Genomic DNA, 15,947 nt, shown 5'->3' with positions numbered 1-15,947 from the left:
ACTTATTTAGAAAAGAGTCTTTTCTGCCCTTGAATAACTTGTCTATATTTTTATTTGAAAGCCTCAGGTTCACTCAAAGGACTGGGCTTGAAGTTGATATTTTGACCAAAAGCCAACAATCTATTGTTCAGGGAGTTGCTGCACTCTGAAACTGTGCAATGTACACCACAATGTTCAAACCTCTGGATAAAGGGGGGGGAAAAATGTACCCAACATTGCCCTCATCCTGATGACCACCTTCATGTGCGGCTGCATCAAGCTGTGTGTAAAGCCCCAGTATGCAAACACCAAGTGTCACTACGTGCTGAGTTTCTACCTGTCCCCAGTGTTGTGATGGGTCTGGTCACATTGCCACGGAATGCTCCATCCAGTTGGACCGTGCCGTACCACCTATCCTTCATGGGAAAGTTTCTGTGGGAAAACACCTTTGACTACCAATCCATCAGGCAGTAGTGTGCACAGAATGTCCTCAAAGCCCTACGGGAAAAGGAGATGGTGAATCCTGTTGGATGGTTCCCCGAGCAGACTACCAAAGTCATTTGGCAGAATGCCTCATCACCAGAACTTTCAAACAAGCACCAAGATGTAGCTTGGCTGGTGGTAAGAAGGGCCCTCCCCATCAGATCCTTCCTGCATGCCCAGAGTCTAGCCCCCTCCACACGCTGCCCTCAAGGTGGCTGCGATGGGGAAGAGACAGTTGCCCACCTCCTTCTGGAATGTGCCTTCGCAAAGTAGGTGTGGTGCAGTGGTTTTTGTCGAGGTTCATCCCAAGCAGCTCTGTAACACAGGAGCCTGTGCTCTACGGGCTGTTCCCAGGGACGCAAACCGAGATAAACATCAACTGCTGCTGGAGGACCATCAATTCGGTGAAAGACGCTCTTTGGTCTGCCTGAAACTTACTGGTCTTCCAGCGCAAAGAGTTGTCCATGACCGAGTGTTGCGGACAGGCACATTCCAAGGTCCAGGGCTATGTGCTTAGGGATGGACTAAAGCATGGGGCAGCCGCTACAAAGGCTCAATGGGGAAAGACCACTGTGTAAGGTCCTCCCTGAGGGACTGGACCCATGGGAAACTCTTTGGGCTGTATACACCAAATATGGGTTGGCTGTAAAATGCATGTGGCATGTAAAATGGAATGGAAGGGTGAGGCAACTCGCTCCTGTATTGAAGAAAACTGATTTCCTTTACACTTTTTGGAATGTCAACTTGGTGCTGTTTTGAACTGTTTTGTAATGCATTTTTTTTTTTTTACAGATTTTTATGAATGAAGTATATTTTTGGGAAAAAAAATCTACACCAGTTCTCATCTTGCTCCAGTAATATTTTCTTACTGATACAGGATTTCTGCCTCTTATGACCTAAAATCATCATGGCTCCATTAAAATATCCACTGGAGAAACTCCAAATAAGTCAAGAGTACAGATGTCCTTTCTGTTATTTATACTTAGCCAAAGCTAAAACGTCCTCTCTTCTTACTGACATCGCAATAGTTGAATAAAACAAAACATTATGAGGTGAAACATCGTTCCTCAGGTAAATTGCAGAATTTCTATTTGATAATGATATAGCAAATAATGTATGTGCGAGAGGGGAGGAGAGAGACAAAACATGATAGATGATACAAAGACTAAGAGATAAAACATATGAGCAGAAGATAATCAGACAGACTGAGAAACAGGAAGAAAAAGACAGAGTATGGGTAGAAATTCCTACAGGTCAGTTTTGGGCCTGAAATAAGGAACTTCAGCCATTTTATATGATGAATGTCAGGATGCTAGTCTCAATAGCAGTGACATACAGGTTAAGTCCTGAGGAAGAAGAACAGGAGGGTGACCTATAGAGTACTGTGGAGCTGGGCAGAGCACTACTGTGCCTTCTGGCTGTGTGCTAAATGTTTTTTTTTAAAACTACCTTTTTGGTGGCAACCGCATGCTAGGCCATAGCCAAACCTGAAAAACTCGAATAGAACAAGCTTGATGTCTGATATGCTCAGGGCAACTGACATTAGGCCCCTCATTAGCACATGCAAGGGATGTAATTTCTAAGGCAGCTGGTCTGGAAAAAGGTCTGATGCAATCTCTTGTTCCAAGTCTTTGAAGCATCCTTGGGATGCAGGACATTGGTCCCTGAAACTGATCCACCTTGTGCCCATAAAATGGGCACAATGACTTTCAATTTCAACTTCTATGACCTGCGACATGCCACTTGCAAACAGCAGGTGCCTGCTCCGCAGATCTATTCCATTTGTAACTATCATGAAACTAGACCTGGTTTCTTCTACCAAGGTGCACCATAGAGATGAGAATCATTGTGTCACCAGAATAACTTCACAGGGCAATGTGCATCCAGGCACGGGAGCCCTTGATGACAGGAAAGAAGTCCCTGTTAGTGAGCCAGGTTCTGTTCCGGTGCAAGATGCTATTGAACTCATTCAGGATGAGAACTAGGACAAGGGAGAAAGCTGTGGGCTAATCCTAGATGGACTTGAGACTGGGGCAGCAGCAGCAAAAAAGTGGACAGTTAAATATCATGGAGTGGGGGAAGAAGGGGCAGGGAGAAAGTGAGCAGAGAGAATAGCTGGGCCTGCGAGAGGAATGAGAAACTACAGCTGGCAGTGGGCTAGGAAACGCTAGGTGGGAGAACTTGAGTAGCAACAAATATGCATTTGTGGCCGGACACAAGGGATGATCATGATTTACAGATACATATAAAAAAAAAAGGAAATCATAATGTACCATTCTGAAAACCTGCCATAAGAGAACAGAAATGTATTTTCAGATTCCTTTTTCCTTGTGTACAGCGTTTTCATTTTGGGACTAGATTTCCTCACATTTTGATTTTGGCAGGTTGTTGAGGGGACAGTGTAGAAAGGAACAGTTGTGCTCCTTTTCAATTACTTATTAAATCCAAAACTAGATTTTCCATTTTTTTTTTGCAGTAGTCATAACACCACGCTCTCTCCTAATATCTGTATTTTATTTCATACAACAAAACAGCTCTCATTGGTGATAAATATATAATAATGCTATTTGTTTCACTTTAAAAATCATTGTTGGGAAAATACTGTACTCACTTCTGATCATTAGATACATTTTCGCCTTGGTGCATTGGATTTGATTCTGGAATCTTCTGGGGGTCATTGTTCGTTTTGCTTCCAACCTATGGAAATAGTTTGCAAAAATCAGCTTTTCTGCCACATTCTAGTTTAGAAATAAATTGCAGTATTAGCAAGTACTGAAATCAATACAAAGTACTGCAATCCGTTACTGTCGTGAAATACTCACTAGTATGTAGCCATACTATTTATTATGGAGGAAGAAATGGATTTCTTTGAAAGATCCCTGATTTCCAAGTGCATAATTGCTTTGCAAATCAATGCAATAAAATTTACCTGCCCATAATCCTCTTTATGAGCACAACTGCCAGCCTTTCTGCTCATTTTGTGTTCTAGTCGGGTCTAGTCATTTTGTAAATGCCCACAGTACTATTTCCAGTTAGGAGAAAGGTATAGAAAAATCATCGGAAAATACAAGTGTGATGTAAAACAGGCTGCCAATTCCCCATGGCCCTTTTCACACATTTCCTGCTTTAGAATTGTGCCCTTTATTTTAAATTGCCTCTCCTCGTTCTTTCCACCAAATGTATCACTTTACACATCTCTGCATTAAATTGCCAAGTGTCCACCTGTTCCTCCAGTCCTCCTGAAGTCCTTTTGAAGTCTATCACACTCCTCCTCAGAGTTCATATTTCCAAGTTTTGTGTCACCTGCAAATTTTGAAATTGTGCCCTGCACACCCAAGTCTAGATCATTGACATACATCAAGAAAAGCAGTGGTCCCAGTACCAACCCCTGTGTAACTCTGCTGTATAACTTCCTCCAGTCCGAAAGACAACCATTAACCACTGCTCTCGTTTCCTGCCACTCAGCCAACTTCCTATCCATGCTGCCACTTTCCCTTTTATTCCATGGGCTTCAACTTCACAGGTAAGTCTATTATGTGGCACTTTATCAAATGCCTTTTGGAAGTCCATATACACCACATCAACTGCAGTACCCTCATCAGTCCTCTGTTACTTCATGAAAAAACTCAAGCAAGTTAGTTAAACAAGATTTGCCATTAATAAATCAGTGTTGGCTTTCCTTAATTAATCCAAATTTGTCCAAGTGATTGTAATGGAAAAAATAACAGAACTTAAGGAAGGTATCTCTCTGCAGGAGCTGGTGGGATCTATCTGAGAGTATTAAATAGGTGAAGAATTTGCAGATGCGTTAATCATAATTTTCTGAAGCTTTCAAGATTCAGGAGTTGTGCCTCTTACAACACCTCTCCTCCATTTTCCAGCTCATTGAGGCAGTTCTCACTTGGCTCCACTCTTACCTATCCTATCACAGCCAGAGTATCGCCAGCAATGGTTTCTTTTCCCATCATTACCTCTGGAGTTCACAAAGAATTTTTCCATGGCCCCCTTCTCTTCCCTAACAATGTCATCCACCGACATGGGGTCAGCTTCAACATGTTGACAGACGACACTCAGCTCCACTTCTCCACTGCCTCTCTAAACCCATCTACTACCATTGCATATCTGATTTTCAGTCCTGAATGAGCCATAGTTTCCTCCATTACATATTAGTAAGACCAAAGCCATTGTCTTTAGCCCCTGCCACAAACTCCTTGTCCCTGCCAGTAATTCTATCATCCTCCCCAGCCACTAACTGAACTTAAACCAGACTATTCATAATCTAGGCGTCCTACCCATCCCAGAGCTGAATTTATAATCTAAAATCCTTTCCATCACAAAAACAATCTATTTGCACTTCCGTAACAGTGCCCACCTCAGACTTGTGCTGCTGAAACCCATCAGTGCATTTTTCACTTCCAGACTCAACTACTTCAAGGCGCACCTCAATGGTCTCCCATCCTCCATAAACTTCAGCTCATGCAAAGCCTCTGTGGCTGTACCCTGTCCCACATCAAGTCTCACTCACCCATCACCCCTGTGCTTCTTGACCTACTTTAACTCCCAAATCCCCTGGTGCAATACCTTTAAAATTCTCATGTTTTTGTGCAAATCCCTCCTGGTCATCTCCCGCACCCCTATCTGTAACATCCTCCAGCGCTACAACTTCCCCCCCCCCCCCCCTCCAAACTGTCCATTCCTCCGTCTCCCTTCACCTCTGCATTGGTCACCATGCCTTCAACTACCTAGGCTCCTTGGTCTGGAATTGCCTCCCTAAGCCCCGCTGCCTCTCCACCTCCCTCCTCCAAGACCTAAATTAAAACCACCTCTTCAACTAAGCCTCTGGTCACCCCTCCTATTAAATAGTTTCTTCTTTGGTTCGGAATCCACTTTTTTGTTATTCCTCAATGACATTCTATTTTAAAAGTGCTATATAAATGCAAGTTGTTGTTGAAACAAAATAATCAACAAAGTACAAGAAAAATGTGTAGTATCTGGAAAATTATGTGTGCAGCAAAGAACAATTTTAGTGATTTTTTTCCAGAATTTTATTTTGGCTTACATATTGAAGTTGTACATTTTGTTATACAGTATTTACATGAGCATGCACTGATGTACTGTATTGGGTGGTATAGTTCCACATACAGGTAATATAGTGTTACAAGCCTCACAGTGCTCTGCTGGCAATAATTACAGTGGAGGCTCCTGAGGCTGTTGTATCTTCTCGAAGACTGCCATTTTAACTTGTTTTGCTCTTTTTAATATCTCTGATTCTCTCCTGAACTGTATTTTCTCTTGCTGTTGCATTGTCTCTTGCAATTTTTAAGTGTACTGGAATCTTAAGTTATTCATGACCCTTTGGGTGTTCTGAAGCAGCCTTAGCATTGGGCCACATGCGAGATATCAAATGGCCAATTACAGTACAATGGGGGTGAATCTTCTGAATTAACATTTCTGATGGGGATTTGAGCCCATCAAAAGCCTATATCAAAAATTCAGGTATGCACCAACTAACATTTTCCAACCATTAAATCATCTATAAATTCCCTGAATTTCAATATGCATTTCCAGAGGGTGAGGCTTCCTGCCAAGAGTGTGAAGCCAGAAAATTAATATGTTCTCAAAGTGCTGAAAAAGGAATTTTGACAGCATTTGGGATATAGATGGTGGCCATCAGAAACCATGAAAATGGCAAGGCGTCTCAGCACCAGCTGTATTCAGGGCAGCCCAATTTTGTGAAGGAAGCCTCAAACAGGTGTTTAGCTTATTACATATGCAAATAGGGACCCAACGCCATTTCATGTGCCAGTCCTGGATGCTCATTTTTCTGCCTTTACCAATATGGCAGACCATGCACTAACGACTGGGAATGTGCACTCGCATTGGATGCTTTGACACCTGTTTTCTGCCTGTAAAATGGGCATAGCACCAACCAATTCCTAAGTCAATGCATTTGTTTCTTTTCTTTTACTCATTTACTTCCAATACAGTGTCATTTTCCTCCATTTGCTGTTTTTAGCCAAAAAATAGATCTCAGTATGAAGTGGAGCACACTGGTATACATGAATAGGACTGATATTGTAGCAACGTCACAATTTCTATTACCTTTCTTTGGATGGTTCTGCTATTTTCTTGTGCAGAATCACTTCTGCCTTGGTCATAACTGGCTGACTGATCTTTAGTAGATGTCTGTTTGGTTGTGGTTTCGCTCTTGCCCTGACCACTCTGTGAAGCACCAGCAGCTCTGGCTTTAACTTCCGATACTGACAGAGACTTTATTTTTCCACCTTCCCTTGGATCCTTGCAATCAACATTACTGGTCTGAAATGTGGGTTCCGCCTCCAGCTCTAACACTGTGTCTCTAGCAACAGATGTTGACATATCCGCCATCACATCAGCAATCTGTAGCGTTTTATTTTTCTTTTGAGAACCCTTCTTTTCATTTTGTGTCTGCTTTCTTTTTCTTGTCTTCTTTTAAATTAAAGAGTAAAAAGAATTTAATCACGCGTGACTTATTCCAAAATCAAAAGAATGTTGAAAAGTTAATGATTATTTTTACAATTTACTTTCCTGTGAAGTGTCAATACATGTTATTTCTTCATTTAAATGGATATATTGGTGTTACGACCAGGTGAGAAAGAGGTGTAGGGGTTCCCTTTCAGCCTTCACCTGGTCTTACTGGAACAGGGTTTTGTTTTTTTAAACACACTGTGTTTTGAGCTCCCCCTTGGGGAATCCTTGTTCACCACTTTCCAATTATAAGGCAAAGAAATTAGCACAAACAGGCTTTCTTAGGTTTAAAGAAAAGTGAAATCTATTGAAACTTAAACAAAAAAATTCTAATTCGCGGAACATTTACGGATACACGCCATGCCCCACACTGGCATGTGTATGCGATGCGCACATGCAAATAGAGACAGAAAAGAGCAGAAGAAAAGATAAAGGGGAACAGTTTGAGGCAATCTCTGAGGAGGGGTTTTGTTACTGTTCTTCGAGCTCGCTGTAGTCCTTGCTTGGAGGTAAATCTTGCTTTTTGTTGGGGCCCAGTATTCTTCTTAAACCTTGTTCATTGTAGGAGACTTTTCCCTCTTGGGGTTCATATGTCTTCAATGGATTCTGAAGCTGGTGAGAGAGATGAGAGCAGACAGGAAAGGCTCTTTTCAGCCCAGGAGCAAACAGCTTTCTGAGTTCAAATTCTGTGTGGCAAGTTAAAAAAAAACCTCCAGTTGGTCATGTGACTAAACTGGTCTGACCAGGTCGGTTCTGTGTATTGGGTGGGTCAGGGGATAGCTCCTTTGTTCCAACACTGTCTGCTAGTAATGTGCAAAAAATGTCCTTCCAGCTGGAGGCTTGGCAACCCCTTGCAACAGGCCTTCTTTTCTTCCCAGCAACAATTTAAAAATGTAATGTCCATGTGGCAAAATTAATGTGCCTCATTCCTTGCAGGTGGGGACCTGCATGACACCTCCACATGCAGGGAAATGTGATTTGGGTAAAAAAAATCAATGCATTTTATTAAAAGGTTTGAGAGAAATATAAGATACAGAAAGAAAAACCATGCATTTATCTCATTCCTTTCATTCATAAATTTTAAAGCTTATTAAAATTGTCTTTTCTGAGTGCCAGTGCTGCTTTAACCCCTTTTTGGCATCCCAGTAACCATGTGGTTCTTTGGGGAAGCTTTTCTTCAGTTTGCCCATTGCCATGACTGCCTAGGGTCTTGGTTGCTGCATAATTTTTTTTTTCAGGAGAGTTAGTAGTGGGTAGGTCTATCCTGAACTCTCTTTCAGTGCTTTGCTGAGTTATGCACAGGCTTTTCACTTCAGGGGATGGGTGTTTCCCTTTTCCTCTGACTGTTGGGGAGGATTCTTTGTTAATCTCCCCTTTGTTCTCTGGGACATTCTGGCCTGCAAGTAAGTGTGCAGACTTGACTGCACTCTCCTATGGCACTTTGACTAGGTGAGGCATCTCCCTCGTGATTTCTGTGCCCCTGAGAGGTCTTTCTTTGTCTCTGCAGGTGCTGTTAGCAACTCTGATAGGGTGCTTCTAGAGTCTGCGAGGATGTGTGGTCTAACTTTTCAAATTTTACGGGGTTGGTTGACCGGACAGTAGGGGTTTTCATCCGGGATTCCTCCCAGACTTACTTTAACCTGCCCTCTTGGTCACTTTTTCCCCTTTTCTTCCTAAACTTTTACCAGCCGTGTGCCTACCTGTCCCCTTTTTCTCACCAGCTCTCTGCTGGAGGGTCCTCCTAACACCGGTACAGGACTTAGGGGTGCAGGTTTCACTGTAGTTTGGGGTTTCCCCTCAACCTGGCACATGTAGCAACTCCTGCAGTACTCCACCACATCTTTGTGGAGTTTTGGCCAGTCAAACTACTGTCTTATGCGGGCTTTGGTTTTTCATATACCGACATGTACAGCCACTGTAGTCTCATGGGCCCTTCTTAAGATTTCTCTCCGGTACCTCTGTGGCACCACAAACTGGTGAACTACTGTCCACTCCTTGCCCTCAGGTCTGTGAGGAGAACTCCATTTCCTCATCAGTAGCTCATTCTTTAAATAATAGCAATCAGGGACTCCCTCTGCTTCACTTTCAGACTGGGCAGCCAGTGCCAACACTTGCAATAATGGGTCGGCTCGCTGAGCCTCACCTGGGGAAAATCCATTTAATTCATTCCCTGGGTCTCCTAACTTTCCAAAGACAGTCTCGGACAAGCAGACCTCATGGTCATCTTCCTGCAGTGCCAATGCAGTCTCCTCTGGGGGAGCTGGTTTGATCATGGCCTGATCCACGACACATTCAGGGAAACTGCAGGTAACTGTCTCCTGCCATTGCCCTCTCTCTGACATCCTGCAGTTCTTCTTTCACTACTGGGAGGGCTACCACCTTCACCCCCGCCAGATCATTACCGAGGAGCAGGTCAAGCCCATCCACAGGCAAACTAGGGACAATCCCTACTGTCACCGGTCCCGAAACTAGGTCGCACTCCAGGTGCAACCCGGTGTACAGGTGCAGGCATACACTGCCCTCCAATACCATTCAACACCATTTTGGTGTTCACTGTACTCTCTGGGGGACAGATCAGGCCTTTTCCCAGTAAAAGGTATCTAGTGCCCCCTGTGTCCCTGAGAATCACGATGGGCTTGCTTGCCCCACTCGAGGGATATGGGGTTACTTTCCCTTCGGACACAAAACCCTGATAACCTTCAAGAATCCTATTAAATTTTCCTGCACTGACTGTAGTAAGCTTCCTATTAACTGGATATGAAAACTGACTTGTTGAATTAATAGGCAGGGAGTTTCTCAAAGGTGTTGGACTTGAAGGTTAACAGGTGCAGATAGATGCCCAGGCAAGGTGGCATATTTGATAATAATCATCATATACTCTACAATGTCCAACATATGTTACATCAATGTATATATACACAGTCATTCTGCAAAAGTGATAATAACTCATACGAACATACGAATTAGGAGCAGCAGTAGGCCACTTGGCCATTTGAGCCTGCTGTGCCATTCAGTAAGCTCACGGCTGAACTGATTACTCCATATTTCCACCTATAACTTTCCACCCCCTTGCTTATCAAGAATCTATCTATCTCTGCCTTCAAAATATTCAAAGAGTCTGCTTCCACCGTCTTTTGAGGAAGAGAATTCCAAAGACTCACGACCCTCTGACAGAAAAGATTTCTCCTCATCTCTGTCTTAAATGGGCGACCCCTTATTTTTAAACAAACAGTGACCCCTAGTTCTAGATTCTCCCACAAGAGGAAACATCCTTTCCACATCCCTGTCAAGACCCCTCGGGATCTTATATGTTTCATACAATCTTCAGCCAGAAGTGCCGAGTTGATGATCCATCTCGGCCTCCTCTTGAAGTCCCCAGCATCACAGATGCCAGACTTCAGCCAATTCAATTCACTCCGCGTGATATCAAGAAATGACTGAAGGCACTGGATACTGCAAAAGCTGTGGGCCCTGACAATATTCTGGCAATAGTTCTGAAGACCTGTGCTCCAGAACTTGCCGCGCCCCTAGCCAAGCTGTTCCAGTACAGCTACAACACTGGCATCTACCCTGCAATGTGGAAAATTGCCCAGTTATGTCTTGTACACAAAAAGCGGGACAAGTCCAACCCGGCCAATTACCGCCCCATCAGCCTACTCTCAATCTTCAGTAAAGTGATGGAAGGTGTCATCAACAGTGCCATCAAGCGGCACTTGCTTAGCAATAACCTGCTCACTGACACTCAGTTTGGGTTCCGCCAGGGCCACTCAGCTCCTGACCTCATTACAGCCTTGGTTCAAACATGGACAAAAGAGCTGAACTCAAGAGGTGAGGTGAGAGTGACTGCCCTTGACATCAAGGCAGCATTTGACCGAGTATGGCATCAAGGAGCCCTAGCAAAACTGAGGTCAATGGGAATCAAAGGGAAAATCCTCCGTTGGCTGGGGTCATACCTAGCGCAAAGGAAGATGGTTGGGGTTGTTGGTGGTCAATCATCTGAGCTCCAGGACATCACTGCAGGAGTTCCTCAGGGTAGTGCCCTAGGCCCAACCATCTTCAGCTGCTTCATCAATGACCTTCCTTCTGACCAGAAGTGGGGATGTTCGCTGATGATTGCACAATGTTCAGCACCATTCATGACTCCTCAGATACTGAAGCAGTCCGTGTAGAAATGCAGCAAGACCTGGACAATATCCAGGCTTGGGCTGATAAGTGGCAAGTAACATTCGCGCCACACAAGTGCCAGGCAATGACCATCTCCAACAAGAGAGAATCTAACCATCTCCCCTTGACATTCAACGGCATTACCATCACTGAATCCCCCACTATCAACATCCTAGGGGCCACCATTGACCAGAAACTGAACTGGAATAGCCATATAAATACCGTGGCTACAAGAGCAGGTCAGAGGCTAGGAATTCTGCGGCGAGTAACTCACCTCCTGACTCCCCAAGGCCTGTCCACCATCTACAAGGCACAAGTCAGGAGTGTGATGGAATACTCTCCATTTGCCTGGATGGGTGCAGCTCCAACAACACTCAAGAAGCTCGACACCATCCAGGACAAAGCGGCCTGCTTGATTGGCACCCCATCTACAAACATTCACTCTCTCCACCACCGACGCACAGTGGCAGCAGTGTGTACCATCTACAAGACGCACTGCAGCAACGCACCAAGGCTCCTTAGACAGCACCTTCCAAACCCGCGACCTCTACCAACTAGAAGGACAAGGGCAGCAAATGCATGGGAACACCACCACCTGCAAGGTCCCCTCCAAGTCACACACCATCCTGACTTGGAACTATATCGCTGTTCCTTCACTGTCGCTGGGTGAAAATCCTGGAACTCCCTTCCTAACAGCACTGTGGGTATACTTACCCCAAATGGACTGCAGCGGTTCGAGAAGGCAGCTCACCACCATCTTCTCAAGGGCAATTAGGGATAGGCAATAAATGCTGGCCTAGCCAGCGACGCCCACATCCCTGAATGAATTTTTAAAAAATCAAGTTGCCTCTTACTCTTCTAAATTCTAGTGGATACAAGCCTAGCCTGTCCAATCTTTCCTTGTAAGACAGTCCGCCCATTCCAGGTATTGGTCAAGTAAACCTTCTCTGTACTGCCTCCAACGCATTTACATCCTTCCTTAAATAAATAAGGAGACCAGTACTGTACACAGTACTCCAGATGTGGGTCTCACCAATGTCCTGTATAGCTGAAGCATAACCTCCCTACTTTTGTATTCAATTCCCCTCGCGATAAACGATAACATTCGATTAGCTTTCCTAATTCCGTGCTATCCCTGCATACTAACCTTTTGCGATTCATACACTAGGATACCCAGATCCCTCTGCATCTCAGAGCTCTGCAATCTCTCACCATTTAGATAATATGCTTCTTTTTTATTCTTCCTGCCAAAGTGGACAATTTCCCACTTTCCCACATTATACTCCATTTGCCAGGTCTTTGCCCACTCACTTAACCTATCTATATCCCTTTGTAGCCCCCTTATGTCCTCTTCACCAGTTACTTTTCTACCTATCTTTGTGTCATCAGCAAATTTAGCTACCGTACCTTTGGTTATGTATAAATGTATAAATTCAATACTCAAATGGATGTGTGTTTATAATGATCTTTGTTCACTTGCTTCAGAGCAAGGAGGATTCAAAGCAGCACTCAGGGCAGGACAACTGTCACTTATCTTGCACCTTTCACATCAATAGCCATAAAGCAATCTGTTTACAGGACATTGATATCTACAAGGTATGCAAGTTCAGTCTGGGATAACTTCCCTTCTGAGTTTACCATCCAACCCTGTGCAGTCGTATTTAGCATCTCAGTGCCTCCCCCTAATGGCATAGTTGAGGTACTGTAGGTGTGAACCCATTTTCTGCAATTTCATCAAACAGTGCACTGGGACAATTTTCAGCAGCACATTCAGGTGCTAACAATCCTCTGAGATGGCCAAGATGGAGTCTTGAGCTGATATGCCAGCTTAGCTTGCATTTAGTGCAAGATGCCTTCTTGGTAAAGAGTTGAAGCCAACATTAGGAACGGCTGCCTGGTGGCTCGCTAAAAGGTTGACTGCCACTTAAAATGCCTGCTAGCATTCACTGAAGAGGTTGCATGGCATTTTGGTGGCTAGTGCTTCAATTAACACCCTCTAACAGTGACCAGTTATTTGGAGTAACCATGGCATTGATGTTGATTTCAAGCGCTCAACATTTCATATTCACTGCCAACGGAGCTGTGAAAAGGACCTCTGAAATACATTGGGAGACCTTCTGGGACAGTTGTCAAGACTTCACCAATAGCTGAGCAACATTTATTCTGACAATTCTCTGAGGACTTCACCTAAAAAAGTGTAAATGCTGTGCTGCTCTACTTTACTGGAGTCACATAATGAGAAAGGGAGTGCTTGTCATGGGCATCATGCTCGGGATCCCCCTTGGTCTGCAGGAGGAATGCAAGGAGGACATGAGGCCAGGCTGCTGCAGGGGAGAGGGACAGGAGGGTGAGGGGGCATCCTTCCCCACAGCAGGTACAGGACATCCCTTCTCCTGTGGACCTCCTCCACCAGGACTTGTGCACCCTCTCCCTCTGTCCCAAAGCCATCCTGCAACATGCTATGTGCCAGAACACTCCATGCCTTCAGTGAAAATGGGTACACCCGCTCCATGAAAATTGCATCTAATCAGCAAATGAGTGTTAAACCTGAGGTTTCTGGATTAGCACCTCGAGCCAAATTCAAATTATGGTAATCAGCAATTAGAACCCAAATTGTGTCAAACCAAACTTTCAAACAGGCTTATTAGCACTGCACCTCTTTAGCTCTTGGCTAAAATAACCCTTTTAGCTATTCAGCAATTGCATATACTCTTCCTTTGTAAAATAATTGAAATTAAGCCCATTTACTCAACTGTAGCCCTATAATGCAGAGAATATCAATTTGCCTTAAGCTTCGGAAGCAAATAACTATTAATTTTACACATTTTCCTGTCACCACCTTTTGTATCTCGTGTCATATGTATCTGTTCAGCTCACTTAAGTCACAATAAGTGTCTAGCTCCCATCTGGACTGATGAATTAAGGCACAGCCTGGTGTAATACGAAGCCATGCTGATCTACAACTCCAGGTTTGATTCTTGGTCTATGCAAAGTTCACTGATCTCAGCAGTTGGAACACTAATTACGGCCTCAGTGCCTTGGAATAAGGAGGGAAAAAAAATAAGCCAGGGATCCCCTTCACAATTGCTGTCCTGATGATTCCTACGGGTAACAGTGTGTGTAGTCATTGAGTGACAGTGGTTCTTCATGGGTAATAACCTGCCAACATTCGCTATCTAAACTCATATATGATGATGACTGGCACCCCAGCATGAGTCAATCCCTTCAGGAAATGGAGAGAAAACTGGCAAAAAGATCATTGCACAGAATGTACATTTTAAAGATCAATACAACTGTACCTCTAGTTTACTGTCAATATCTTCACCGTCTCCCAGAGAACTCCCTGTGGAGGGAATCTGCTCTTTGGCAGCATCCTGTGGACCAACTTGTTTCACACCTTTATCAGATTCTGACTGTTTTCCTTCTGTGGCCAACTTGGATGTGGCTGTAGCTTGTGCTCTTTCACTGGTATCTGGAGGGTACAAATGCCATACCGTAAGTGTAGGGCAGAACATTAGAAAAGTCATTTAAAAGTTGGACAACATTTAGTATTCTATCCCAAGTTAACAGCTCCCAAGATTGTGCAAATCATAGTAAGATTTCTAGTCATACAACTATAATGGGTATAAGCACTCCCAAAGGCCCATTTGCTATCAATCTCATATCAGCTTGGCTCAGGTGCCCATGAATCTGAAAGTTGTGGGTTCAAACTATTTGTAGTTGCACAATGTATCCCACTCATGACTAAGCCCTTTCTACCAATAAATAACTTAAACAAATGGTGTCTTCATGAAACATGAAAATTCATTTTGCTCTGACCTCACACTGTGAAACATTTAGTGCAGTGGTAAAATAGTCCATTTCCCTTTTTGCTTGGGATCAATATCTGAATCCAGTTTTAAGGGATCTGTGCCTCACCTTCAACAGATTGGCCAGGTTGATTGGTGCCATGGTCATGCTCACCATCTGCTTGCTCTCCATGCGCTGACTCAGTTGAATCACTAAGTGGTGATTCCTTCTTTTGATTTTGACGTATTGAGGCTTTCTTCTTCTTTCTATTTCGATTCCTGCGCTTTTTCTGTTAAATAACCCAATGAGCATTAATGAACAATTTACTCCAGATATGTGAACAGATAAATTAGGCATAGAGCTTCATTATGTCTGGAATTTAGAGGGTTTGTTTCTGAATAAAAATTGGATTACTGTTCCTTTTTAGAAAAATAAACTGTGGTAAAATCAGAATATGAACAAATAGAAAGACAAAATATAAAACAGTTCAATGGACACAAAACAGCTTTAATGTATAGAACCAATTTGCTGGAGCAAAAATAAAGCTGCAATACTGTACACAGCACTCTTAAATGTTCTCAGTTCAGTTTTGTTGATACCTTTAAGGACAGGATGCATTTGCACTGTAACTGTAGCATAGTGAAACAGTTTGGCTTCACAGCAATGCTACAGTTATCGTGTAAATCAGGCTGAATCCATTGACATGGCCCTAAACTGACGCTGGAACAAAGCAGAGCCAGATCTGCAGGGAACAGCAAAGTCTCACAACACCACTTTGGCCAGTTTGGGCTTGAGAACAGAAATTATATGCCGCAAGTTTAGCAGCAGTACAAAGCTAAAGGGTACAATTTTCACCACATACTTTATGCTAGACTGTATTATGTACAAGATGCCATCTTGGTAAAGGAGTTGAAACCTGTATTAGGAACAGCCTCATTAACGAGGCTGCACGGCACGTTAATGTAATGCCCTCTCCTAACAGCGACTAGCTGATTGGGAGTAAACAAGTTGTTGCAGAGGAGTTT

The 15,947-nt window shown here is 43.6% G+C and overlaps 1 protein-coding gene across 5 annotated transcripts in view; it reads right to left on the bottom strand.

Annotated features, from left to right (window-relative positions):
• The window catches only part of LOC137384369 (E3 ubiquitin-protein ligase rnf213-alpha-like), a 164,380-nt gene that overhangs the window by 125,317 nt on the left and 23,116 nt on the right, over positions 1-15,947 (bottom strand). For 2 of the 5 annotated variants that reach the window (XM_068058308.1, XM_068058309.1), the window contains exons 6-9: positions 15,052-15,211; positions 14,433-14,605; positions 6,565-6,930; positions 3,074-3,159 (exon numbers count right to left, since the gene is read on the bottom strand). In XM_068058308.1, the coding sequence (XP_067914409.1) occupies positions 3,074-3,159; positions 6,565-6,930; positions 14,433-14,605; positions 15,052-15,211 (785 nt within the window). Of the gene's footprint in view, positions 1-316; positions 430-3,073; positions 3,160-6,564; positions 6,931-14,432; positions 14,606-15,051; positions 15,212-15,947 lie in introns of those variants that run through there. The other 3 variants (XM_068058310.1, XM_068058311.1, XM_068058312.1) reach the window with 3 other exon arrangements.

Source organism: Heterodontus francisci, chromosome 26, assembly GCF_036365525.1.
Source record: "Heterodontus francisci isolate sHetFra1 chromosome 26, sHetFra1.hap1, whole genome shotgun sequence".
NCBI lineage: Eukaryota > Metazoa > Chordata > Chondrichthyes > Heterodontiformes > Heterodontidae > Heterodontus > Heterodontus francisci.
This window is presented reverse-complemented; position numbering and strand designations above follow the sequence as displayed.